General features: G+C 35.3%; 1 protein-coding gene across 1 annotated transcript in view; it reads left to right on the forward strand.

Moving 5' to 3' along the window:
- RPGRIP1L (RPGRIP1 like) overlaps positions 1-27,284 on the forward strand; it is a 98,608-nt gene that overhangs the window by 998 nt on the left and 70,326 nt on the right. The window contains exons 2-8 of the mRNA XM_081216483.1: positions 1,365-1,456; positions 3,205-3,349; positions 9,851-10,149; positions 13,642-13,744; positions 15,287-15,430; positions 24,373-24,478; positions 26,449-26,595. Coding sequence (XP_081072609.1) covers positions 1,372-1,456; positions 3,205-3,349; positions 9,851-10,149; positions 13,642-13,744; positions 15,287-15,430; positions 24,373-24,478; positions 26,449-26,595 — 1,029 coding nt within the window. The 5' untranslated portion in view covers positions 1,365-1,371. The remainder of the gene's footprint in view (positions 1-1,364; positions 1,457-3,204; positions 3,350-9,850; positions 10,150-13,641; positions 13,745-15,286; positions 15,431-24,372; positions 24,479-26,448; positions 26,596-27,284) is intronic.

The raw sequence follows: 27,284 nt of genomic DNA on the forward strand, positions 1-27,284 counted from the left end.
AAGCATTCAATAAATGTTAACACCATCATCGTCATCATTGTTATTATAAAAGCCACCAAAGCTCTATCATGGAAAAGTTATCATTTTCACAAGTGTCCTGTGTTTAAACTTCTTGCTAATTTGGTTCCTAAATTGACCCCTCCTGTGGCAGTGTTTCCAAAAGTAGATGATCTCCCAGGCATATGTCTATTCGTTGTTTATGTCACAGTAAAAATGCACTGGTCTGAAATCTTCTCTCTAAAAGATGATGCATGTATACATAGGCATACAAGATTTTGGAAACCATCTCTGGCTCCACAGACCCTGAAGCCCAAGGACTCCATTCATTCATTCATTCATTCATTAAACAACTATTTAGTGAATGCCAGCTATGCACCCAGCTCTGTGCCAGCCTCTGAGAATACAGAGGTAAACGAGACAAATCAGCTTGCTACTCTCTCAGACTTTACATTCTAGGACCAATGTGCTAGAGATTGGGAACCTCTGCCTTAGGACATCTTCATTGGTTTTTTGCATTACTAAACATTGCATGGACCACTCACATCCGCATTTAAAACTAAGTTACTGTGATGCATCCTGTAAAGAATAGAAACTGTAAAAATGCCAGCATTAGCTGGACAGCATGTATGTGGATGTAGGAAGCCCTGGGACTTCCTAGGAGGTAGGGACCTAGGCCTCATGGCAACAAAGGACACAACAAAAACAAACCCACCTGGTGAATTTATGAAACCTCTTTCACAAAACCTGGATCTACCCGCTCCTTTGTGCATCAAGCTGAAGATTAATATTCAAGTGATATTCACATCCCAGGCACATGTGCTAAATGCCTTTAATTTACCATCTCACTTACCTTTAAAATAACTCTGTGAGATAGGAATGGTTTTCTCCATTTTTTAAATTAAGGAACTGAAACTCAGTGAGATTAGGTGACTTGACCAGCCAGTAAGTAATAGAAACAACCATTTGAATCAAGTTCCTGACTTGGGTTTTTTCCAAATACCTGCTTTCTTTGGGGAGCAGAGAAGGGGATGGAGGATGGAGAGGAGGTATTTCTTAAATTTGGGGGAGGTTTTTTTTGTTTGTTTCAGATAGAGGAAGAAGAAGAAGAGAAAAGGAAGAATGATAATCTTACCTCATTTCCTAAGCAAACTATAGGAAATATACTGTTGAAAGGACCACTGGCTCCATGATTGAATGTAGTATTACTTTTAAAATAGAAGCTTTCATCTTTTTCAAGCAGCACATGTGGGCAATAAGATGTCCATTAAAGTTCTAGTGCCTTATTCATTTTATTTGGTTCATTCCATTGCATACTTAATGTTACAACTTGGAAAGATTTTATTTGAATTTTCTTTTCTCCACAGATACACAATGTCTGGTCCAACTGATGAGACTGCAGGAGACCTGCCTGTGAAAGATACAGGTCTAAATCTCCTTGGAATGGGAGGGTTACAAGGTACAGCCAGCTGTTATTTATTACCATTATGAACTTTGATCAGTAACTTCTTTACTTTTAATTTAAAGTATTTCTGATACTCATACAAACAAAGCCATTTAAGTAACTATATAGTCTTGATTGGACTAAACAAGAAGATGGAGAATTTAGAACAACATATGGTATTTTACTGCATGCATCATTATCAACAGCTCATAGAAAATGTAAAATCCCCCTCTGTTCTGATAAAGAATTGTTATAAATCATCTTCTTAAAATTCCACACATCAGTAGAAACGACAGAGAGTACCAAGCCTCCAAACCAAATTGCCTGGTTTAAATCACATTCGCCATTAAAATGTTTCTTTAGGCTTAAATTTTATATGGGAGGAAATGCCATATTTAAAAATTTTTGCCTTTCAAGTAGAGTATCTCAAAATGGTTTGTTAGCCAAGTGATATTGACTCTGTTTTATCAAATTAATACACGTTAGAGGTTTTCTTTGTCCTTTTATCACTTAGTGGTTGCTATAGAGCTAAAAAGCACTTTCAAATTGAGAAAGAAAAGGACTGCTTTAAGGAACAATATAGAGTGTAGAGCTGTGTTTTTGTTTGTGTGTACAGTGTGTCAGCCATTCTGTCATGCCATAGCATTTGTCATTGAGAAGGCTGTGATGTAAAATATATTCCACTAAGGCTTCTTCATACACTTGTTAATCAAAACACTGCAAGTGGCCACCTTGAACTACCACAGAAAGGTGGTCAAAATATGGTTCATTGAAAAAGATAAATTTGACTATACAGCTTTTATTGTTAAAAGTAAAAAGAATGGGGGATGTGGGGATATATGTATATGTATAGCTGATTCACTTTGTTAATCAGCAGAAACACAACATTGTAAAGCAATTATACTCCAATAAAGATGTTAAAAAAAATAAAAAACAAGAAAAATTTTAAAAAGTAAAAAGAATGTATAAGCTTTGCTTTAGATCTTTGATGGAGTATCAGGGATTAAAACACAAATAAGTTTAAGTGTACAAGGCTATTTTTTAGTATTTGATACCCTAAGTTCAATTCTTGCCCTCAGTAACCTCCTCATAGGGCTTTAATCTTTGTCCATTTGTTCCTTGTTTCTTTTGGAGGACTGTTGAAAATTGACCAGCTTCACAGGAAAATATCAAATTTAAGCATATGTAAAAAAAATTTACACACCTGCTAAAAGGTGTAAAAGTTCTTTAAAAATATATGATAGCTTATAAATGATTTGTGAAGGTTTTTGTTTGCTTGGTCTTACAGATTTTATTGTTTATTTTCTATAAGCCATAGCTCAGAAAAATATCTTAATCATATTGTTATTGTTGTAACTCTTACCTTTGGAAAAAAATACTTACAGATACCGACTTTTTATTTAGTTTTTTCAATATTCAGCATATAAATTGAAAAGTCTTTATTGAATCAGAGATGCATCTTTCATTCTTATTTGATGTAAGTTCCGTCTTACATTGTTATTTGAATACATTTTTTGAGTAGAAACGATTGTTGCTCAAATCCTTAATATTGCATATAAAGTATTAACAGCAAAGATTTTTGTTCTTACCTCCAATCAGTGGCATGAACAATGCTATAACATTTTCTAAAGCAGTCTTAATTGTAGGTCACAAAGAAAAAAACCTAAGATGAGTGCATCAGAGATTATGTTAATATCAACTGTTATTGTTTTTAGAGGCTATTTTAAGTAATCCTCCTATTAATTACCTTGGCATTTTTGCAGAAACTTCAACAACACCGACAATGAAGTCTCGCCAGGCAGTGTCACGTATCAGTCGTGAGGAACTGGAAGACAGATTTTTGCGTTTGCATGATGAGAACATTTTACTTAAACAGCATGCCCGCAAGCAAGAGGATAAAATTAAAAGGTTATGATAAAAAGCTTTTAGCTTTTTTTTCCCCTAACTCTGTAAAGTTTGGAGGATATGCTTTTCTATAAACTTAATTGAAAACCCCACCTTGAATCCTTTTTGGAGCAAGGAAGGTTATAAATCAGTACAGTTTTTAAAAATGGAAAATCTTACAAACTAGGATAATAAACCAAGAAGATTGTGAGTGTTTATTATGTCTGAAGTTGCCATTTGAAAGAAAGAGCTAATAGCTATGAGTGCCATGAGTGTATCATATCTCTAAATAACTTTTGCTTTAATATTTATAGCTTAATAAGCAAATGGCCAAAACATCTGTTTTCTAAATGTCTCGGTTTTAAAATGAAAGTTTAAAAAAGTAATTAGCTATTCTAACTTGTTAGGATGCGTGTTCCTTTAAGATTTGGGGTTTACTAATGAGAACATCACTTCACTATCTGGAACATATTTTACTTTGCTTGGATTAATCTAGAATCTGTATTTATTTCAAAGAATCTGTTGTTTCTGAGGAAACAGGGTAACTTTTGTATGCAAAAAATTTCTGCAGGGATTATTTCTTAAGAGTAGATAGCTTTCTTCTTTCTTGTTCAGGAACAGTGACTGTCTTCTGAATGTGTGGCATTAAAAGTTTATTCTCATTTGTGAGCATGAGCAGATCTGTATTCATATTCATGTTCTAGGTTCAATGGAAAGGTGAGACAACGATTGAACAAAGAAGATAGGGGGTTTTTCTTCCGCTTGGAACTTAGCCTCTAAAGGAGTGATTCTAGTCAGTGTCTATTCTGTGGACTTTGTTTTAATGACCCACTGACCTGCTTTGTGCAGAGCTTTTACTTTGAGTTGGTTTTTGAGTCGTGATGATGACTTTTTTCAAGACTCACTTGCCTGTTTCTTTTTCTGACCACTAACACAGCCGTCACCCTGTCTGAATGAGGCATTTAGTCTGTGACCGCTGAACAGTTTTTTTCCTTTGTAAACCTAATTGGTCACTAAAAGAATTAAATTCACAGCCTTGACCTCATTAGTAATTTGTCCTAGCCAGAAAATAGAAAACAACTTAATAATGAGCTATGTAGTTTAATGGAAAAAGGACTGGGCTAGGAGTCAAGTGGTGTGCATGTGTTCTTTGTCTCTCTGCCACTCGCCTATGGTATGTTCAAGCCATTTAACCTCCAGGAATTTTATTTTACTCAGCCCTGAGGGTAGTGATCCAATGACCACTATGACCCAAAGCTCTAATTTCCTTCTCAGTTTCACACCACTGACACTACCTAAATACATGGATAAACTACCTTTAAATTTATCCTTAAGATATAATTAGAATCACTTACTTTAGTATGAATGTAGATTTGACAAACCACCTTTCTAAAGAAGTACTCAAACTTTACCTGATCACTTATTTCATTAATATAAAATAATCAAATGAAAATTATTGCTATTACTGGTCAAAAAGATGCAATCTTACCTTTCTTGGCAAAGTTTACTTGCATATCTTTGAAGGAATTTTAAACCTCTCTATGGATGTGCTCTTCTTGCCTTAAAAATTGGAGTTGTTTGTTTATCTCTAGATGATGACTGCTTTTTCACATTAAATCTCTTTTTTTTTTTGCTTCAAACTTTTTTTTAACATCTTTATTGGAGTATAAGTGCTTTACAATGGTGTGTTAGTTTCTGCTGTATAAAAAAGTGAATCAGCTATACATATACGTATATCCCCATATCTCCTCTCGCTTGTGTCTCCCTTCCACCCTCCCTATCCCACCCCTCTAGGTGGTCACAAAGCACCGAGCTGATCTCCCTGTGCTATGTGACTGCTTCCCACTAGCTATCTATTTTATGTTTGATAGTGTATATATGTCCATGCCACTCTCTCACTTCATCCCACCTTACCCTTCCCCCTCCCCATGTCCTCAAGTCCATTCTCTACTTCTGCATCTTTATTCCTGTCCTGCCCCTAGGTTCTTCAGAACCATTTGTTTTTTTTAGATTCCATATATATGTGTTAGCATATGGTATTTGTTTTTCCCTTTCTGTCTTTCTTCACTCTGTATGACAGACTCTAGGTCCATCCACTGCACTACAAACAACTCAATTTCATTTCTTTTTATGGCTGAGTAATATTCCATTGTATATATGTGCCACATCTCCTTCATCCATTCATCTGTCGATGGACACTTAGGTTGCTTCCATGTCCTGGCTATTGTAAGTAGAGCTGCAATGAACATTGTGGTACATGACTTTTTTTTTTTTTTTTGTGGTACGCGGGCCTCTCACTGTTGTGGCCTCTCCCGTTGCGGAGCACAGGCTCCGGACGCGCAGGCTCAGTGGCCATGGCTCACGGGCCCAGACGCTCCGCGGCATGTGGGATCTTCCCAGGCCAGGGCATGAACCCGTGTGCCCTGCATCGGTAGGCAGACTCTCAACCACTGCGCCACCAGGGAAGCCCCATGACTCTTTTTGAATTATGGTTTTCTCAGGGTATATGCCCATGGTGGGATTGCTGGATCGTATGATAGTTCTATTTTTAGTTTTTTAAGGAACCTCCATGCTGTTCTCCATAGTGGCTGTATCAATTTACATTCCCACCAACAGTGCAAGAGTGTTCCCTTTTCTCCACACCCTCACCAACATTTATTGTTTGTAGATTTTTTGATGATGGCCATTCTGACTGGTGTGAGGTGATACCTCATTGTAGTTTTGATTTGCATTTCTCTAATGATTAGTGATATTGAGCATCCTTTCATGTGTTTGTTGGCAATTTGTATATCTTCTTTGGAGAAATGTCTGTTTAGGTCTTCTGCCCATTTTTGGATTGGGCTGTTTGTTTTTTTGATATTGAGCTGCATGAGCTGCTTGTAAATTTTGGAGATTAATCCTTTGTCAGTTGCTTCATTTGCAAATATTTTCTCCCATTCTGAGGATTGTCTTTTCGTCTTTTTTATGTTTTCCTTTGCTGTGCAAAAGTTTTTAAGTTTCATTAGGTCCCACTCATTTATTTTTGTTTTTATTTCCATTTCTCTAGGAGGTGGGTCAAAAAGGATCTTGCTGTGATTTATGTCATAGAGTGTCCTTCCTATGTTTTCCTCTAAGAGTTTTATAGTGTCTGGCCTTACATTTAGGTCTTTAATCCATTTCGAGTTTATTTTTGTGTGTGGTGTTAGGGAGTGTTCTACTTTCATTCTTTTACATGTAGCTGTCCAGTTTTCCCAGCATCATTTATAGAAGAGACTGTCTTTTCTCCATTGTATCTTCTTGCCTCCTTTATCAAAAATAAGGTGGCCATATGTGTGTGGGTTTATCTCTGGGCTTTCTATCCTGTTCCATTGATCTGTATTTCTGTTTTTGTGCCAGTACCATACTGTCTTGATTACTGTAGCTTTGTAGTATAGTCTGAAGTCCAGGAGCCTGATTCCTCCTCCATTTTTCTTTCTCAAGATTGCTTTGGCTATTCAGGGTCTTTTGTGTCTCCATACAAATTGTGAAATTTTTTGTTCTAGTTCTGTGAACAGTGCTATAGGTAGTTTGATAGGGATTGCATTGAATCTGGAGATTGCTTCGGGTAGTAGAGTCATTTTCACAATGTTGATTCTTCCAATCCAAGGACATGGTGTATCTCTCCATCTGTTTGTATCATCTTTAATATCTTTCATCAGTGCCTTATAGTTTTCTGCATACAGGTCTTTTGCCTCCTTAGGTAGGTTTACTCCTAGGTATTTTATTCTTTTTGTTGCAACGGTAAATGGGAGTGGCTCCTTAATTTCCCTTTCAGATTTTTCATCATTAGTGTATAGGAATACAAGAGATTTCTGTGCGTTAATTTTGTATACTGCTACTTTACCAGATTCATTGATTAGCTCTAGTAGTTTTCTAGTGGCATCTTTAGGATTCTCTATGTATAGTATCATGTCATCTGCAAACAGTGACAGTTTTACTTCTTCTTTTCCAATTTGGATTCCTTTTATTTCTTTTTCTTCTCTGATTGCTGTGGCTAAAATTTCCAAAACTTTCAAAACTTCTTGAATAATAGTGGTGAGAGTGGACAACCTTGTCTTGTTCCTGATCTTAGAGGAAATGGTTTCAGTTTGTCACCATTGAGAATGATGTTGGCTGTGGGTTTGTCATATATGGCCTTTGTTATGTTTAGGTAAGTTCCCTCTATGCCTGCCTTCTGGAGCGCTTTTATCATAAATGGGTGTTGAGTTTTGTCAAAAGCTTTTTCTGCATCTATTGAGATGATCATATGGTTTTTATCCTTCAATTTGTTAATATGGTGTATCACATTGATTGATTTGCGTATATTGAAGACTCCTTGCATTCCTGGGATAAACCCCACTTGATCATGGTGTATGATCCTTTTAATGTGCTGTTGGATTCTGTTTGCTAGTATTTTGTTGAGGATTTTTGCATCTATGTTCATTAGTGATATTGGCCTGTAGTTTTCTTTCTTTGTGACATCTTTGTCTGGTTTTGGTATCGGTGGAGCTGGCCTTGTAGAGTGAGTTTGGGAGTGTTCCTCCCTCTGCTATATTTTGGAAGAATTGAGGATAGGTGTTAACTCTTCTCTAAATGTTTGATAGAATTCGCCTATGAAGCCATCTGGTCCTGGGCTTTTGTTTGTTGGAAGATTTTTAATCACAGTCTCAATTTCAGTGCTTGTGATTTGTCTGTTTATATTCTCTATTTCTTCCTGGTTCAGTCTCAGAAGGTTGTGCTTTTCTAAGAATTTGTCCATTTCTTCCAGGTTGTCCATTTTATTGGCATATAATTCCTTGTAGTAATCTCTCATGATGCTTTGTATTTCTGCAGTGTCAGTTGCTACTTCTCCTTTTTCATTTCTAATTCTATTGACTTGAGTCTTCTCCCTTTTTTTCTTGATGAGTCTGGCTAATGGTTTATCAATTTTGTTTATCTTCTCAAAGAACCAGCTTTTAGTTTTATTGATCTTTTCTTAAATCTATGTCTTTCTTTTGAATGTCATCTCTATCCATGTGAAAGTCTTTGTGTAACAGAAGATTCGGATATTTAGGTTGACATCTCATTTAAATGGCTACCATCTTTCTATGGATAAGCCGTTTGGTGGGGCTCAGGGTCCTAAAGGGCTAGGTAGAGTGTATGGCTCTGTTGGGCTAAGATACCTGCCCAGATTCCTCAATGATATATCCTTCTCTGGATTAGGTGGAAAAGGAACTAATCCATTGATTACTTTACTAGAGTGTTTGTGGTACTCTTGGATCTTGGTTTTTATTATCCTATATCCTTTATAAAGCATGTTTAATGGATGTGCCTCAAGGGAAAAAGAAAACAATCTTAACTGATTATGTTATGCATAGCTTTCCCCTGATGCTGCATGCTGTAGGCCGAGTAGCCAGAAGTGTAGATAGACATGTATTACTACTGCTTTTACAGAGGACTCTGCTTAGGGCAAAAAAAGGTTGTTCTGTGACATCCCAAAGCTATTAAGGGTTTTTTTTTATTTCACTTTTGTTCTCCTAAGTAAAAGCTTCTGTCCATAACCATGCTAAAATAAAGCAAAACCCCGTTTAAAGAAAAATGAAGTGTGTTTTTATTTTCAATCTCCTGTCTGGGTCTTTATAAAAATAGATTCACTATAAACTAGAATCAGCTATTGAAGATGTGCGACCAATTTTGTAAAGTCTTGAACTTGTGTCTCTCATCAAAGCCACCTTTTCTTTCTTGTACTGCCAAGATTTTTCCATTCACTGTCAAGCATGTTTTCCGTACGTGTATATTACATCACCCCCATGTGCCCTTTCTGTCTTTTGTTCTGTCTAACCAGTTTTTATCAAAACTTAAAAGAATCAAAGGTATAAACTCCTGAGATGTCAAAAGCACAATGTATGTCTAAATTTAAAAGTACCATTGAAATAATACTTTCTGTACCTAATTAAGTTCTACCATTAAACAGGCATGTTTCTTGAGCACTAAGCAACATTTAATGGTGCATTTGGGTTTCTTTTGAATTTTTCATTGGGCTTTTAATATGTATGTATCTATGGATTTTAACATTTTTATATTTGTAATATGTCTTAATCCTAGAGAAACTGAAAACAATACATCACCTAAATGCTGCATAGTCTTAATACAATTTTGAAAAGCTTTAACTTACTGTGGCTTGCAGATATAACCCACCATATCCACAATCTGTAGCTACATTTAAGTGCATACAGCATTCCTACATAAGGTCATGCGTTAAAAATTGCATTTGAGGAACATATGGAGTAAATATGTGTCCTCTCTTTACTAACCTTAAATGATAAGCCTTAGGAAACTGTTATTTGTCAGTGCTATAAAGCAGATTGTTGCCCAGTGGTTTCAATTATCATCAAAGGATTCTTCACAGGCAGTAATAGTTACATCAAAACCTGAAATTTATTATTCAGGTTCTGCACTGAAGTCTTCACAGTGATTATGTTCCTTTCAACAGAATGCATTTTATGCTGACTTCTCACATTCCTTTTCATCTTTTTATTATTTCCCTAGAATGGCCACCAAGTTAATACGGCTAGTTAATGACAAGAAAAGATATGAATGGGTTGGTGGCGGCCCCAAGCGGCTGGGAAGAGATGTGGAAATGGAAGAAATGATTGAGCGGCTGCAAGAGAAAGTTCATGAGCTTGAAAGACAAAATGAAGTCCTCAAAAACAGACTAATTTCAACCAAACAGCAACTTCAGATCCAGGGTCACAGGCAAACTCCATACAGTTATGTGCAATCTCGTGTTAACACTGGGCGTAGAAAAGTGAATGAAAATGCAGGCTTACAGGAATGCCCCAGGAAAGGTAAACTAAAGCTTACATTAAATCCTAAATTTAAGTTAATAGCTTGTTTTACACACACATACGTACTTACACACAGAGTTTTATTTCTGTACTATTCATGTTTTTGAGTGTCTTTAGAAAGAGAAATCATTTTTTGACTTTTTGATAAAATCACATTAACATGAAGATCATTTTATATAAGAATCACTAGATCATGCTCAAATTTGTCTAGTAAAACATTTACATTTGTCTAGTAAAACTATTCGTCCTAACTAATAAAAGAAGCATGTATCAAACTACCTCAATTATGGGTTTAGTTTAGTTTGAGTTGGTTTTTTATATTATGGATGGAAATCACATTGACTCAGGCAAATAGAGAAACCACTAATTTGCTCATATGGTCACACTGTTGTTCTGAAGGATCACACTTAGGTTCTTCATCCAAAGGCCTTCTATAAATTTTACAGAATTGTTTAAATCTTCCTCGTGGTGTGGAAGCAGCTTGACAGTGGAGTGTGCACATAACTAGGGGTTTAAAAAGTTGGGTTCTTGCTCCTCTGCTTACTGTCTGGTGACCTTGGACAAGTCTTCTAATCATTCTGAACTTGAGTTTTCTTTACACATAAAATAAAAGGATTTAAGCGAGCGACCATAAAGGTCTCTTCCATCTTCAAAAAATGATCATTGGTCAATCACTCTTCTCATCTCGAAAATGAATCACCTAAAACCTACCCAGCTTACAAAGCAATTCAATTGAATATAGAAGACTCAATACTGTAGACAGAACCTAAGTATTTCTAATGAAAATTCCCAATTCCCTCCACCCACAGACAAACTTTATTTATAATGAAGCAAAAAGTCAATAAATATTTTAAGGAATACTTTTTTCATTTCAACTACTAGGGAAGGAAATCGAATTTTAGTTCTAGTTCACCTTTGTTTGGAACATGCTCCACTTGAAGACCAAACATTTTTAGGGAAATAAAAAAATCATGTAAAACTTTCAATTCATTGAGGGAACAAAAAACACCATCTGAACAGAAAAAGAGAAAAGTTTGTTCTATTTTTCTCTCCAAGCCAAAATATTAACACTATATGTTCCCTAGATAGAGTTCCTTTGAAGTCAGTAAGGCCTCCACGGTAGGCAGGAGGCAGCTCCAGGATAAAAGAGCTTGGCTACTCCTAGCTATGTGAGATTGGCAGTAGACTTTGAATATAACCAAAGTAATCATAATGAATTATAAATCAAAAATACATTCTGCTGCTAATTAACTTTTTATGTGGAAGAGAGCACTTGACTTCCCAGAGCCTCATTTTCTGCATCTGTAAAATGGAATGATAACACCAGATTAGAAGAAAGGTCAGGAGATGGTAGGTCCACAACAATATATTCTACCTTTAAATAGTCATTTATCCTCTCTGAACCTTAGTTTTGTCATCTGTGACTGCAGTTGGGCAAGATGATCCCTGTGGTCTGCAAGGTCTTTTATGCTAAATAAAAACGATGCCCAAATATTAGATTAACATGGCAAGCTAATCTAGTGCTATGAATTGCTGTTTAAATAGAAGAGTTTGATGGAACTTTCTCCTTGTAGAAGAGCCACAGAACAGAAGAGCCTTTAAAATGTTACTTACATAGATTAAATTTCTCCTTGTATTTACACTGTTAGTAATTCAGAACTTTTTCACTGTTTGGTACAGAATCTAGGACATAGAAGTTACACAAAGGATTAAATAGTAATGAATACTTTCCTAACTTCTATCTTTCTGTGTAAACCTGAGGCATCATTATCAAGATCACTACCTTAGTAGCCTTAATAGACTCTTCAAGACCGCCTTTGAGGCTGGGACCTAGACCTTAGACCAGAGATGTCAGAAATACCACAGCCTGAGGGGCTGGGCAAGAACCCTGACCCTCTTGGGCCACAAGCAGTCTTACCCCCCAAAGCTGCTGTACAAATATTATCGTTTCCTATTTGTACTTTGTCAGGATAAAGGATAGAAAGTACTGGCTTAAGGTGTGATCAGTGTAGTGTAGAAACAATTCTTATTGTGAATAACCAGTAGAAAGATTATAAAGTGTATATGTTTTAAATATAGCCATTGGAAAATCACCATGAGACTGTAAGTTTTAAGATATGTTTTGAGTATAAGTGGGTTTTTAAAAAAATTCTAGTAGTGGGCTTCCCTGGTGGCGCAGTGGTTGAGAGTCCGCCTGCCGATGCAGGGGACACGGGTTCGTGCCCCGGTCTGGGAAGATCCCACATGCCGCAGAGCGGCTAGGCCCGTGAGCCATGGCTGCTGAGCCTGCGCATCCGGAGCCTGTGCTCTGCAAGGGGAGAGGCCACAACAGTGAGAGGCCCGCCTACCGCAAAAAAAAAAAAAAAAAAAAAAAAAAAAATTCTAGTAGTAATGTTTAGTTTTTCCTTGATTTATGTAGGAAAAGCTTAAGAATTAGTATTACTGCCAAAATAATATAATTGGCAAATTTTAACACAGTAAACTATTGTAATGTTTTAGGCAGGGCCTGTTCCATTCTTTACTCTGGATTACAACAATAAATGTTGAAAGTTTTGGAAATAGCAAATGATAGTTCAGTTTTTCCTAATTAAAATTCTCATTTTTAAAAAGTAAACTTTTATAAGGAGAATGAGTTTTTTCTGTACCTTTATGTCTGGAACTATTCTCCATTTTAAAAATCTAAATTATTTGTCATACTTCATTTACCTAAAACTAATAACCTAATTATTCTATAAGTGTAAAGTAACTCCTATAATTAAAAGAATGTCTCATTTTTAACAATGGGACCAGGCTTGTAAAAATTATTGTAATTTACAATATTTACAAAATTATTGTAAATTACAAAAAATTGTAATTATTTATACAAGAAAAATTGTATTTAAGTGCAGCAGTAAAATGTTTTATTTAAAGGAATCCTATTGATCTCTTCTCAAACTACCTTTGTTTAAATATGGATTTTCTTATTGAGGTAGAATAAATCAAAGTACAGGAAACATTTTGACTTAACGCTCACAGTATCTGTGAATCACACAAATGAAGATAAGGTTCAAATTGTAAGGTCAAGGGGTATGAATGAGTAATTTAAAAATCAAAAAACCTTTATCAGAAATACTCAAAAACAATCACGGTTTTGAAAACTTTTTCCTTCATACCTCAGTTTATATTGTAAAGACCTGTTAAAATTTTGGTTCTTTCAGAATTTACTTTGGAAGTTCTAAATCTAAGTTGAATAAAACTATTTCTGGGTAATTTGGTTTCCATAGTAGAATTTGTTAAATGAGCAATACTTGCTGCTGTGTTTTATTTAATGCCAACTGGTGGCTGAGATCTAACAGTTCCTTTGGCAATGTATGTCTGATTCTCTCTACTATGGAGCACATATCTCTCAGCACTTAAGAGACTTTATTGTATTGCTTATTTCCTTACGATAGTAAGTCAAGGGTCCTTCTTTTCAAAATAACTTCACTAATTATCTTATTAATTTATTTTTAGATATTAAATTCCAAGATACAGATGTAGCAGAAACTCTGCAACCCATGCCTACAAAACATGGCAACATTTTACTCGAAGAAGCCAGAGGAGAAATAAGAAATTTGTATGTATTCTTTTTGTGGTCATTTTAGAACACTGTATATTGATCATGTCTTTTTTGATCCCTCCCTTGCCTTTATTTTAAACAAAATTGGTTTGTGTACAAATAATTTGCTCCATTAAAATACAGCTAGATCTGTGAGGTACGAACAGATATTATATAACATCTTTCCAGTACAATGAGGTAAATGAAAAACTTAACCAGTTGCCTCAATGGAAGCGTTTAGAGAAGAGTCCTCTTTATTATAATTTCCCCCTCAATGGAATGGCATAAAGCCCAGTCATTTAGAATAGTATAAGCTTTAGAGGCAACATTTTCATTCTCAGAATTACAGGTAGTTTTTTTTTGTTTTTTGGGTTTTTTTAGATCATGAATTAATTAGCCTTTCTGTGGTTTAAAAAAAGAAAAAAGAATTGGAGGGAGTGGCTTAAAAGTTTGGAGCTATCAAATACATATGGATTTCAGATTTTGTTTCATGCTGATTCTATGGTACCGCATTCTTCATCATACTGTGGTTTCAAAAAAGTTACTTCTGCCACGTTTAGCTTACTTTTCCAGTTAATCAAAGCCTCATGGTGATCTCAGTGTCTGTAAGTCACACAAATGAAGATAAGGCCTTCACCTGGATCATCAAAAAGTAACAATTCTGAATGAGGAGAGAAAGCAGGAGACAAGAGTATCATACTTTAGATAGCTGCTTAAGAATAATATTGGCTTAAATTTTTACTTTTAAATATTTTAAATACCAGTTACAGTAATGATTGCCTGTGAAAGAATAAAACTAAAAGACTAGACCTAACCTTGTTTCCTGTTAGTCAGTGGAAAAGCAAGGGTTCAGACCAGTCCTGAGGCTTGGTACACTGGGATGCTGCCAGACATGGTAGAGGTAAAATATAAACCAGAGACCACTAAGTTATGTTTTGCAAATTTCTTGCCTTCTCTCTATGAAGTGTTAATTTGGGTGGTATAGGCAGGTGTGCATATGAAAGAACAAAGGCACAGAAATTATCTGAAGAAGACCAGATCACAGAGTACTTAGTAGGTGACCAATAAATACTGCATTGACTTGAACCACAGTCCAGTCCGTTGCCTAGGACATTATCTTATATAAAACAATACCTTGGGGCCTCCCTGGTGGCGCAGTGGTTGAGAGTCCGCCTGCCGATGCAGGGGATACGGGTTCGTGCCCCGGTCTGGGAGGATCCCATATGCCGCGGAGCGGCTGGGCCCGTGGGCCATGGCCGCTGAGCCTGCGCGTCCGGAGCCTGTGCTCCGCAACGGGAGAGGCCACAACAGTGAGAGGCCCGCATACCGCAAAAAGAAAAAAAAAAAAAAAAAAAAAAAAAACAATACCTTGAATTCTTCCATATGTACTTCCAAATCATCACATTTAATCTGCTACTATTTCACTATGTGCCGGGGCATTTAAGCTAAAATTTTTAACTTTTGCTTGCCCTTTACTATGAAGCACTTTCTTTGTACTGCTCTTATATACTGCAGATTTTCCCTCAAGCTGCAAATTCTTGTAAAGATTCTTTATTTCAGAGAAAATGTTATTCAGTCACAGAGAGGCCAGATAGAAGAGTTAGAGCAGTTGGCTGAGATCCTGAAAACTCAGTTGAGGAGAAAAGAAAATGAAATTGAGTTATCTCTTCTTCAGCTTCGAGAACAGCAGGCTACGGATCAAAGGTATGTTAAAACAGAAATATCACTTTGATAAGGTCAAAATTAGTTTAAAATACTTTATCATGTGCCATAGAAGGATAAGCCTAGTCTATTTAAAAATCATGTCTTTACTTAACATTCTTCATATAAGCCTGCTCTAGACCTACTAACTGCTATCAACAACTCAAGTCGAAGGGCATTTTTCCCTAACCTACTCTACCTCGTCTTGTTTCCTCTGCTCATTTACCACGCCGGTAGGAAGTTCTGATACCATTCGATTGCACCTACCAAGAAAAATATGTGTGACAAGGACTCAGCTGTTGGCATACCTTGTGAATAAGCCCAACCTTATTTAAGTGTTCTTCCCAACCTTAAAAGGGAGTAAATTCCATAATACAGTACCCACTTTTTTCATCCCATAAAGATGTTACCTCTCCTAATATTCAAAGTTTGCATCGAATTCTGCTGATTGTTACGAGTGACAATGGGGCCCTTCAGTAGTCTCCTTGCTGCCTCTTCATTTTTGATGTTTGATAATATATAGTATTTTCTTTACCGTCCTCCTTTGTCATCTGTTGGTTCCTAATACCTCTTCTCTCATTTTGTGCTTCCACGTTGTGCTTCCAACAAGATTTTATCTTTTTACCATATTCTTCCTTAAATTATTTTCTTCCTTTATGGCCCTTTTTTTCCTTTTTGTTTGGAACAAGCATACGCAAAGGTACGGAGAGTAGTATATTGAAATCTCCTGTACTCATCTCTCAACTTTAACCATTACCAACATGCTAACAAATCTGGTGTCATCAATCCCTTCACCTTCAGTTTCTTTAATTCATTAGCCCCTGCCAAATACCATGTCATCACACCTGTAAATACTTCAGTATATATTGCTGTCTGGTAAGGAATTTTTTTAATGTAATCACCGTGCCATTATCACACCTAACAAAATTAACAGCAATTCCTTCATACCATCTAATAACTAGTTTATATTCAAACTTCTGTAACGATGACTTCCTGCTGCTTGCATTGGAATCCAAATGAGGTCTACACATTGCATATTATTGTTATATCTTTTGTCTCTTTTATTTCTCTCTTAATATTTTTTTAAACCAGACCTAGATCCTCTATTTGTTTTTCCCTTACCAAGTGTGCTATCATACTTACGTGAGTAGGTTCTCATTAAGAAAAACCAAGTGTGATTTTCCACTTTTTCACTTCAGAATCAGAGTTTACTTCTTCTTTCACAAACAAACCTTACATAGTTATATTTGAAAAAGCTAAGATGCATAATAGAAGACTTGTTTTAAAAAAATAAAGTGGGCCAAAAATATATGAAAAGCTTTTTATTTCAAAGATTTAAAAGGTTAATATTATCTCTACTAATTTGTGTTCCTAAAAAGTTATGTGTAAAATTAAATTTTGTAATGAAATTCTATATGTTTAGTGACATTAATATACCCTTCTAATTGCAGGGCAAAAGAAAAATGAATATTTTTGAGAATTATATTTGTAATAGGGAATGTAATTTGAACCCTGGCTTTGAACCAGGGTTTTAAATACCTAGGAGTTACCCACGTTCCCCCTAAGAATAGACCTAGCCTTCTTGGAAAACCAATAAATGGTTCCTTGTGAGGAACAGTGCTGAAGACCCCAAAACTGAATATGGTGATCTTAATAAATTGCCAACAGCCATATTTAAAATATTATCTGAATATAAAAATTCTGCATTAGGCCAAGCCCAAGCTTGGAGCCCATTCCTCAACAGCTGAGTACAAGGTTATCAGACTACTTTCTCTGTTATATTTCTTAAATTCCCAAAGAGTAAGATCGACCCTGTGTTGGCCGTTCCTTCTTCCAAAGGAATATGATCATCTAAGAACTAGAGTGCTGTGTTAATTGAAAGGGAAATCTAAAAGTTCTTCAGTCCTAGGACTAGAACAGCCGAAGAACTAGAGTCATAGATGGGTCTGCATATTTTCTAGTATAAGTATTTTCAGCAGAAGACATCAGCATATACACATAGAAGAGTTTACCTTAAAAACTAAACTAAGGCTAACCTTAAGGGATTATGTTATTCACTTCATAGCAGTCTATTTTTTGTCACATCAAGAATTAGAAGCAGAGACAAAATAAGTGTTATTAAAGAAGCTTTTGTTGCAGGGGCCAAAGAATGAAAGCAATTTGTACCCTACCTTACAGATTTTATAAAATTGAAAATTATTGGTTATTTGCTTAGAAGGAAGGGTACCTATGGTGAATCACATATTGTTTCTTGAAATACAGTTGTTGAAAACTGAAGAAATGACTTCAAATAAGGGTCTTCAAGTCTTTTTTTTTCTTATATGTTTACACATAGCTCAAAATTTTATGTGTAACAGAAATTTTTTTGAGACTAATGGAAAACTGTTGAAAAATGTTGGGGAGAATATAAAACTTGGTATAATTTACTGTAGAGAAAAATCACAAAATGGAAAACATATTTAAACTTCTCTTTCATGGATACATTATTTCAGATTTGAAATTCTAGAAGTCTGATCTGAATGTTGGACTCCTTGTTCTCAAACATGAACCTAACGTAGTTGTAATCTTCAGAGTGTGGTGCTTGATATTTATGGCAAAGAGCCTTTTCATAGAATATTACAGAAACTCTTCGTAGTATGTGTTTAATAGACCAGTTTGGTTTGGCATCAGCTTGACATAAACTTTTGGTTATCCAAAGCCCTTAATTGCTTTGAAGTAAAAGCCCAGTGCTGCTCTTTTTTATTAAAATCATGTCTTTTCCTGTTATTGTGGTCTATTTTGGAAGACTGAGTTGTGATTTTTGCATATGTTCTACATAATGCCTCATTAGCAAAAAATCTTGTATCATTTACAAGTAGCCTGAATGTCTGTGTTGTTTTGAACAAAAATCCATATTAAAATTTAAACAATATAAAAATGCACATTTTCTGCTTATGAAAAAGGCCATCTTAAATTAACTGCAAAGCAGTAACCAGTGAACACATGTACATGAACATTAAAATCAGGATGATTTTACCTTTTACTGACTTTTTCAACTCCAAAAATATTTATACTCTTACCAAATGTGTAACTAGTTTGTACTAAGTGTTTTTTTTAAGTAAATGTTAGGGTGTTTACCTTCTTAATTAGAAATCATGTAAGTGCCATAATGTCCCAGTGGAGGAAATTTAACCCGTAAATATTTCAGACACTGACTTGCCCCCTTCCCTTTGGTTGACAGCACACTGTCAAGTCATAAAACACAGAGGCCTTTTGCAGCCACACAGTATACAAAGCGGCTTGGCTTTAAGGGCTCCATCTTTCCAGCTGTGCACAGACGCGGATTACTTCCTGGCACTCAAAGTTCTTCCCCAGCTTTTCATTTTGAAAAATGGCAAACCTACAGCAAAGTTGTAAGAATAGTAGTGTGAACACACATACCTTTCACCCCTTGGCATGTTTGTGAATGACACAGCCTGTTCTGCATTCTGCCCACTCAGGCACAGGCCCATTCCCCTCCCTCCCCCTCTCTCCCTCTCTCTCTCTCTGAGAGTTAGGTGCACATATCATGTCACCCTCTCTACATTTCTAAGCACCTTCTAGGAATAAGGACATCTTCCTACATAACCACAGTACAGCTATCACACATTCAGGACATTTCACAATGAATACAACAGTAGTATCATCTAAATACACAGTCCATATTAAAATTTCCCAATTGTCCCAATAATGGCCTTTATAGCTGTTTTTTAAATTGCTATTTTTGTTTCTCTATTTTTTTAATTAATTTATTTATTTTTGGCTACGTTGGGTCTTCATTGCTGCGCACAGGCTCTCTCTAGCTGCGGCAAGCGGGGTCCACTCCTCTCTGCAGTGTGCGGGCCTCTCACCGCGGTGGCCTCTCCCATTGTGGAGCATGGTCACCACGTGCGCGGGCTTCAGTAGTTGTGACACACGGGCCTAGTTGCTCCGCCGCACGTGCTCGAACCTGTGTCCCCTGCACTGGCAGGCGGATTCCCAACCACTGCGCCACCAGGAAAGCCCTGTTTTGTTTTTCTTTGTTTTAATCCCATATCCAATCAAGTGTCATGTATTGTATTTAATTGTCATGACTTTTAGGTTTCCCTTATTCTAGAGTGGTTTTCCAGTCTTTTCCAGCCCATTGATGATAGTTGTTTGCAGAATGCCCTCAATTTGGATTAGTCTGATTGTCCAGCCCCCTAATTTAGAGGGTACATCTGGCTCTTGGACAGTAGGGTAACTGGGGCGAGGGATAACCATGCAGACATTACTATTATACAGGGAGGTAATCTGTCATTTTTTAAAAAATATATCCAACAAGTTCCTACTGTTGTTTTGAATACCTTAGAATTTAACTAATGAAAAGTTATCACACTCAAATACTATGTCTTTTATCCCCAAGTTTTTTATTATTAATGTTAGCTAAGTTTTTTTGTGATAGCTGCTTGGCATGTTTCCCAAGCACTTTATTTAAACCACAGAAATTATCAAAATTAATAGTAACTAGTGTGTTAGTGTGTATGTGAGAGTGGAGAGAAAGCTAAAACTTAGGAACATCTCAGAGAAAGGAAGCAACTTACAAGAGTAGGAAGAATTTATCTCTTTAGACCTGGATCTCTCCCATAAGAGCTCTGGCCAGATTCTTTACTTCTCTGAGCCTCATTTAGCTACCTTAACTGTGAAATGAAGAGGTTGAAATGAGTAAGTGGTTCCCTACCTTTTAAAACCAGATGCTTTTATCCCCAGAGACCTTGGTATTCTGAAAGATTTTGCCTCCTAAGTAAGCAGTGTGTATTAATTTAATAAATTTGTATTTTTTTTATCCAAGACTTGTATCATGCTAATCATTGCTTCTGATAATTGTGAGATAGCCTGTATTATTGCACCGATTTGCTATAATTCTATCCAAAAGTAAAAACAATATAAAACCTTTAGTTCGCTTTTACAGCTTAATTGCCAGTGAGTCTACATTTCTCATTGGGCTTTTTGATATTTTTAATATAATTCTCAAATTCCCATTACTAGTCAGAATCCATTAAACTTGATCTTCAAAATGGCCCCTTAAGAAGATGAGCCAGGATTTGGGTTCTTCCTGTCCCCAACCAGTCCTTGGGAATGCTCCCTCCATTTTCAGAAGAGTTTATGTACATGTAGAGAGATTATGTACATGTAGAAAGCTCTACATAACTGTCCCCCTCCATTCCTTGTGCATGTTTAAAAATAAGAAAATATTGAGTTCTGATGTATATTTTGACCCAACACCACAAGAAAAATACAATCCAGAGGCAAATAAACATACATATACAAACGTTTTCCTTTATGCAATCTTAAATCAGGGAGCAATTATTTTCGTCTGTGAACTAAAGCAGCAGTTTTGAGCAAAGTCATTACCTTTCAAATAGACTTCGCTTGGCTATTTTAGTGAAGCTTATTCCATTTAATTCACTAGCAACCTCATATAATTCTATTCATAAGTGATACCTTATTGTTATCTGTGTATCCCTAATAAGAGCTATGAATGACCTACACTTCTCTCAACGATATACTTAGAGAGTCTGCCACTGTTCCCCCCCAAAAAAAAACTGTAGAGTTTTTTTTAATCCTAAGATTGTTTTCAACCTTATCCCCCAAATTTAGTTACCCTAAAACTATTACTCAAAAAGAACCTCTTCATTCTATCTCATAAATATCTTACCTAACAACTTTCCAGAGTCTCATAGCCTACCTTTTGTATTCTAAAACCTTCCCCTCTAAATGGTGTTAAAGTACTATATTACAACATTTTTTGCCTCAAAAAAATCAAGAAGCTTTTTTTAGCATTCATAATCCTTACTGCAGCAAAGAATGTAATGTTGATGGGGGTTGCGGCAGGGAGGAATTGTGTGCCTGGGAAATGAAGTATTAGAAACTTTCACTGGAACAAAGATTTTGGCTTCTTAAGCTTTCATATTAGACTATACATTACATAGCACCACTGAAAGTTTTTCCTTCTTCAGTATATCTGAGGTTTTAAGTTTCTGGATTTATTATGGCACCCAGTAGCAAAGCTGGAGTCAAGTGTTTTCAAGGCTTCCATTAGAAATTCCTCTTTCAGAGTTTATTGCTTGACTGTTTCAAATTATATGAGAGAAACTTGGCACATAGGTTTTTGAGCTGGATTACTTTTTTCAAGATAAAATCTAATTTATTTCAGTTTGTTTTTAATCTTAGAGATGGGCCAACAGCTCTTCTCATAGTTTTAGAAGATTTGAGCATAATTCTAAATAGTGTCTGTTAAAAAAGAAAAGGAAAAAAACCCCACATTTTCCAACTTAATTTTTTATAGTTTTTTTCAAAATCCTTGTTGAAAAATATGAGAAATTTGTTTTTATAAAGCACTTAATTAGTATGCTTGATATCCCTTTGCAGATCATTTCACCATGTGCAATGCAGCATGTATGAATTGGTACATGACCATCAGAGTTCATCTGAATGTTTTTACTATGCATTGTTCTTTCTGTTGGAATGTCATCATCCTGAAGATTTGATGTTCCCTTCATAGTGCATGGAACAGGGCAGGAAAATCCTATGTAGAGGTCACATAAAATATTGCTCATAAAATGAGCCCTGTCTCTTCTTCAGAGGAAACCAACCTAAGGCCTTCCTTCATGTGCAGAGAGGTCTAGGACAGGCCACTTAGCGATGGCTCTATCTCCCTCTTGCCTCCAACATCCTTCTCACTTTTCTGTGACAGCTCCTTCCCTCTTTCCTCTCTCACGTACACCCTCATTGTTTTACCATATTTCATCTGTGTAAAAATGTTGATTGGCAGGTTTGAGATGATTTTTCATTCCACACCTTCCTGAAGACCAGGCCACATTCATCACAATGTTGCTTTTAACTTTTATGTACTTTATGTCATTAACTCTGCACTTTCTACTTAACAGCATTGTTGCCATCAAAAATATCCCATCATAATAATGACTATTATGTATAGAAGCCCTAAAGCTGACACTTTAAAATAATTATTAAAGACTTGCAGGTGTTGTGTCATCCCAAAATAGGTGTACTCTCTAGCGAACTGACTTTTTATTTAAAGTACCGCATTGTTATTGCTCTTTTATAAATACTACTTCTATTGTATCTGTGCCCACTCTTTGGGCATCATTAGTATAAAATACTAAGTCAATATTTTGAAAAGTTCAAACTCCGAGGACTTTAGGAAAATATTCAAGAAAGCATCCACCAATTAGACCACTGAAAGTTTTTGCAACTTACTGGCCTTTGCCTTACAAAGAAAATTCAAAATTAAAACCTGCTGTTTCTATGACCCTATGTGACTGAATGGTTTGTTGGGGCTTAATTTTTTGTTAATGTCATCAAGTAATAGTTACTATTCAAACATATCTCATGTGTATATCTTTTTGAAAATATTAACATGCTTAAAAACAAGTAAAATAAAATATCAGGTACAGCTGAAAACGTAAGAAGAGGTTTGAAATTATTTGAATAGTATTCTATCCTTCTGTATCAATAAATGTCACTCACTGTTGAGCGGTCAAACCAAGTAATTCTGGGGAAAACAGATAAGTTCTATTTTGACTAATAAATATGAAAAAATATGAGTATTTTCTTGAGATCTATTCAAAATATATTTTCCCTTCATCGTATTATTATTTTTTTTTTTTAGTGAGTAAAAATAATACTGAGGGGAATATTGGTGAGTGTACTGTTGAATGTGTGCTCGGTACTACTAGATAACATGTTGTAGACACATAATTATTTTAACATTGTGTTAAGACTGTACCCTGGGCAAGATCCAGGTTCTTGGACTTGTTTATCTTCTGTGTGAGGACAACTAACTGTCCGATGCCAAAATACAATGAACTTTCAGATATCAAAGAGGAAAATTAAGTATTTCAGGTCCTCAGCTGGTTTACAGATGTGTGAGCTTTGTAGTCCATTTTCTGGTTCCAGTAGGGCGTTGTGACAATTTTTCCAATATGTGTATACTAGATAAGTTTTGGAAGTAAAATTACTTTCTTTAAATACTGAAATAATTTTCTGAACTTAAAATTTTTATGTTTATTTTTCTTAGAAAATGAGGTCTAAAACCAAGCTTCACAATTTTTAAAATACTTTTGAATGTAAAACGTATTAAATTAAGGAACCTTTCTCTGTCAGGAAAATAAATGCCTTTTGAAAACAGGTATTCATTTAGATCTATGATTAACCTTTAACAAGATCTTCCTGTTAAATTGTACATTTGCTTTAATCTCAGTAGGAAAAATACAAACTAGTATTGCAGCATATAGAGTTTCTATATACCCTGTGGATGTTAAATGATCTCTTACAGCTAAAGGCACATCTGCAACATATTTAAATGCCAGCTTTGGGCATTATTAGTATAAAATGCTAAGTCACTTTTTCTGGAAATATTTTGAAAAGTCTGAACTCCAGGAGGAAACTCCAATAAATGGTAATCTTATGATACCATTTGTTTCGAGGGAGTGGTGGGAAGATGAGTGGCTGTATGGCATATTTTTCATTTAGTGAAAAATAGTATGATAGTCCTCCTTCAAATAAGTCTGAAGTTTGGTGGTGGAACAATGGCTGTGCTAAAGACTGATGTCCTCTGTACCATGTTTCAGGACACTATAAAATGATATTAAATTCATATTATCAGTCATTGTAGAAGTGACAAAAGTCATCAAATTTGGGGCTCCCTTCAAACTCTGAGAGTCTGTACATTTATGAAAGTTGAAGAATGACTACTGGTTGGTTTTAAATAATAAGTCTATCCTAAGTGTATAATAAACTAAAAACCTCAGTGACTGATATGCAAGTGTGTAAATTTTTTTCTATGTAACATTCAATGAAAAATTGTAGTCCCACCACAGGTATTTTTCCTTTTGTCTTGCATTTTTTATTCTGTCTCTCTCTTTTTCTTAAATACGTCATTGAAGGTCAAACATTCGGGACAACATAGAAATGATTAAGCTTCATAAGCAGCTAGTGGAGAAAAGCAATGCTCTTTCAGTAATGGAAGGAAAATTTATTCAGCTTCAAGAGGTACCGTGACAATTTATTTTATTATGGTGATACATAGATACAAAGGTTCGAAAACTGTTCAACTTTTTTTTTTTTAAGTAGAATGGTCGTAACACTAAAATGTAGTTTTTAAAGATTGCTCTTTTTATTCTCAAGTGTGTATAATTTCACTTCCTGTATGGTTAGCTATTTATAACTTAATAACTAAAGAAATAACTAACTGCTTGGACTTTTTATAAATATCTGTGTCATCTTAAAATAATAAACACATTTATCATAAAACATCTCATGTCAAGAAAATTTATTTTTAACTCCTTTTATCTGGAATCATATGGGCACATAACACTGAAGGTTTAGATGTATTTGCATATATCTTCAGTTCTAAGCATTTTGAAATATCTAAGATAGATCAATGTTAAGAATAGATTAATAATCAAGTTTTGTTAAATCTTTTTTGATATGTGGTGTTTTGTTTTGTTTTGTCACTACCACTATCAGAAAATATTTGAATACCCCTCATGTCAACTGTCAGTGTATTTATTTTAAATCCTAACCTTTCGGTTGACAGTACTTGAGACTCTTATCCCCATGGTTGTTTTACCAAGGACTATGGCCGCACAGGAATGTGCCATCAGAGGACTCCTGTTTATTGGCACTGCATAATTAACATAGGTTCTGGAATTAATGAACTCCAAAACATTCCAGATGAGCAGAATTCATATTAAGCAGTACTTTCTTTGAAGTACTGAAACAAGGAAAGCAGTAAGTTGATGCAAAGCGGGTCATCTGAAGCCTAAATTCACTATTGAATTAGATAAATATTTTTCAGCCATACTCTGGGTCATGTTTTCCATCCTACAGGTACCTCCTTAATGTCAAGTAATACACTACCTTCCCTATAAATATGACACTGTATAAAAGAGAAATTAATTAGAGAGTGGGATTGATAACACTATCTGCAGATGGATGGAAGAGGGAGATTAAAAATACATGTAGTGGAAAGCCATCTCTAAAAGGCAGCATTAAGAAAGGAATTAAAAAGTGATTTTTCATTCTTTTATCACTTTGACTGTTTTGATTTCCATTTAACAGTGACTCCAGGTATTTGTTTAAATACCATGAATATCAAGTGTCTTTGATAGCACAGGTACCTCTTTTGGGTAGAGATTTGAGAGGTTCAGGCCAACAGCTTCATCGAGATATGAAGCACAGAGAAAGCTGGTTAAAGATACTGTTCTGTGATTATAAGCAAGATTAACAAAAATTGGACTCAAGTAGCTCAATAGCCATGTTTCTTTTAAACAATTGAAGAACTTCAATAGAAATTTAATGATTTTAATTAGCAGATAAGGCATTACATGTTATGGTCATATGGACTCTATGAAAAGACTTTAGTGTAAGTATGTAAAATTGAATTTAAAACATATTCATAAATAGGTCAATTTTGAAAATTAAGAAGACTTCAGTAACTATTTTACTGAATTGAAATTCTTAATTGTATTACAATTAGAAGCTAACCTTCCAAGGCTATTTATATGGTGTGGTGACAGATCTTTTCAGTTTGAATATCTATGGTCAGCATTTATTTTTAACCCATGCAGCAGCATTTTTAGACAGCATGTCCGACCACTGTAACCACAGCATAAAGAAAGAATAATTACTTGCTAAAACTAATTTACTCACTGGTCACTATCAACAAGTCAGAAAACTAGGAGGGAATAAAATAAAGGACAAAAAAAGCCTACATTGTGTGACTCTGTGCTAAAATATTTTCTTCCTCATGATACATTTTGGCCAAGAGTATCCTTTATGGACACATTATACATTGTATAATGACACATTAATATGGTAGCATATATACATTGTTTGTGAGATAAAGAATAAACAATATAACATGGACTTCAGGAGTAAACTCATTTATGGAATGGTGATCATTCATTCAAAGCAGAATCCAAAAATAGTTTTGAAAGGATTTTCCTTTTGTTTTTTAGAAGCAAAAAACTCTCCGGATCAGCCATGATGCCTTGATGGCAAATGGAGATGAGCTAAACATGCAGCTGAAAGAGCAGCGTTTAAAATGCTGCAGTCTTGAGAAGCAGTTACGTTCCATGACATTTTCTGAAAGAAGAATAGAAGAGGTAAGCTCCCAAAAAGTTTAGCCATCCTTTGCATTAACACTTCTCTGTAACTATTTTGAAAAAGTAAAATAGAGACATTTTAAATATTATATTGACTTAAAAATCCTAAACTACATTGCATGGCACTTTGAGCACAGCAAAATATAGTCGATATATTATGTGCATGGCAAATTGGTACTTAAAAATACTTGCAAATGTACTGAGATCCACTGTTTATCTAAAGGATTAAGGATCCTTGAGGAGACATAACATTTTTAAATGAACAAATGCCAGATTACCTGAGGAACTTAACTTTCTCAGCCTTAACAGCTTATTAGTCATTTGAGATGTCAGAACAATTATAGGAATAGATCTGTCTCTAAGGAGAAAGATGTTCTGCCCTCCAACATCAGCAATTTTGAGATTTTTTTTTTTTCTAGGAAGTTGTTTCAAAACTCATCTTCCTATTCATGTTGCTTCTCATGTTTCCCAGCTAGCGCAATCTTTTTCTGCAGTCTGTTAAACTTGTCCTTAAACAGAATGGAAATGAAATAAGATGTCTACATTCTGTTCTCATCTTGGAAGAATCTTTTATGGTGTCTCACAGTAGCATCAAAAGAATTTTGAGAAGGGAATGAATTTTAAGAGTACTCTGATCCATGGGAAAAGGTTGTAACAACAAAATATACTGGTGAATGAAACTTAAATAC

This window comes from Mesoplodon bidens, assembly GCF_964165515.1.
Source record: "Mesoplodon bidens genome assembly, chromosome: 18".
Taxonomy (NCBI): domain Eukaryota; kingdom Metazoa; phylum Chordata; class Mammalia; order Artiodactyla; family Ziphiidae; genus Mesoplodon; species Mesoplodon bidens.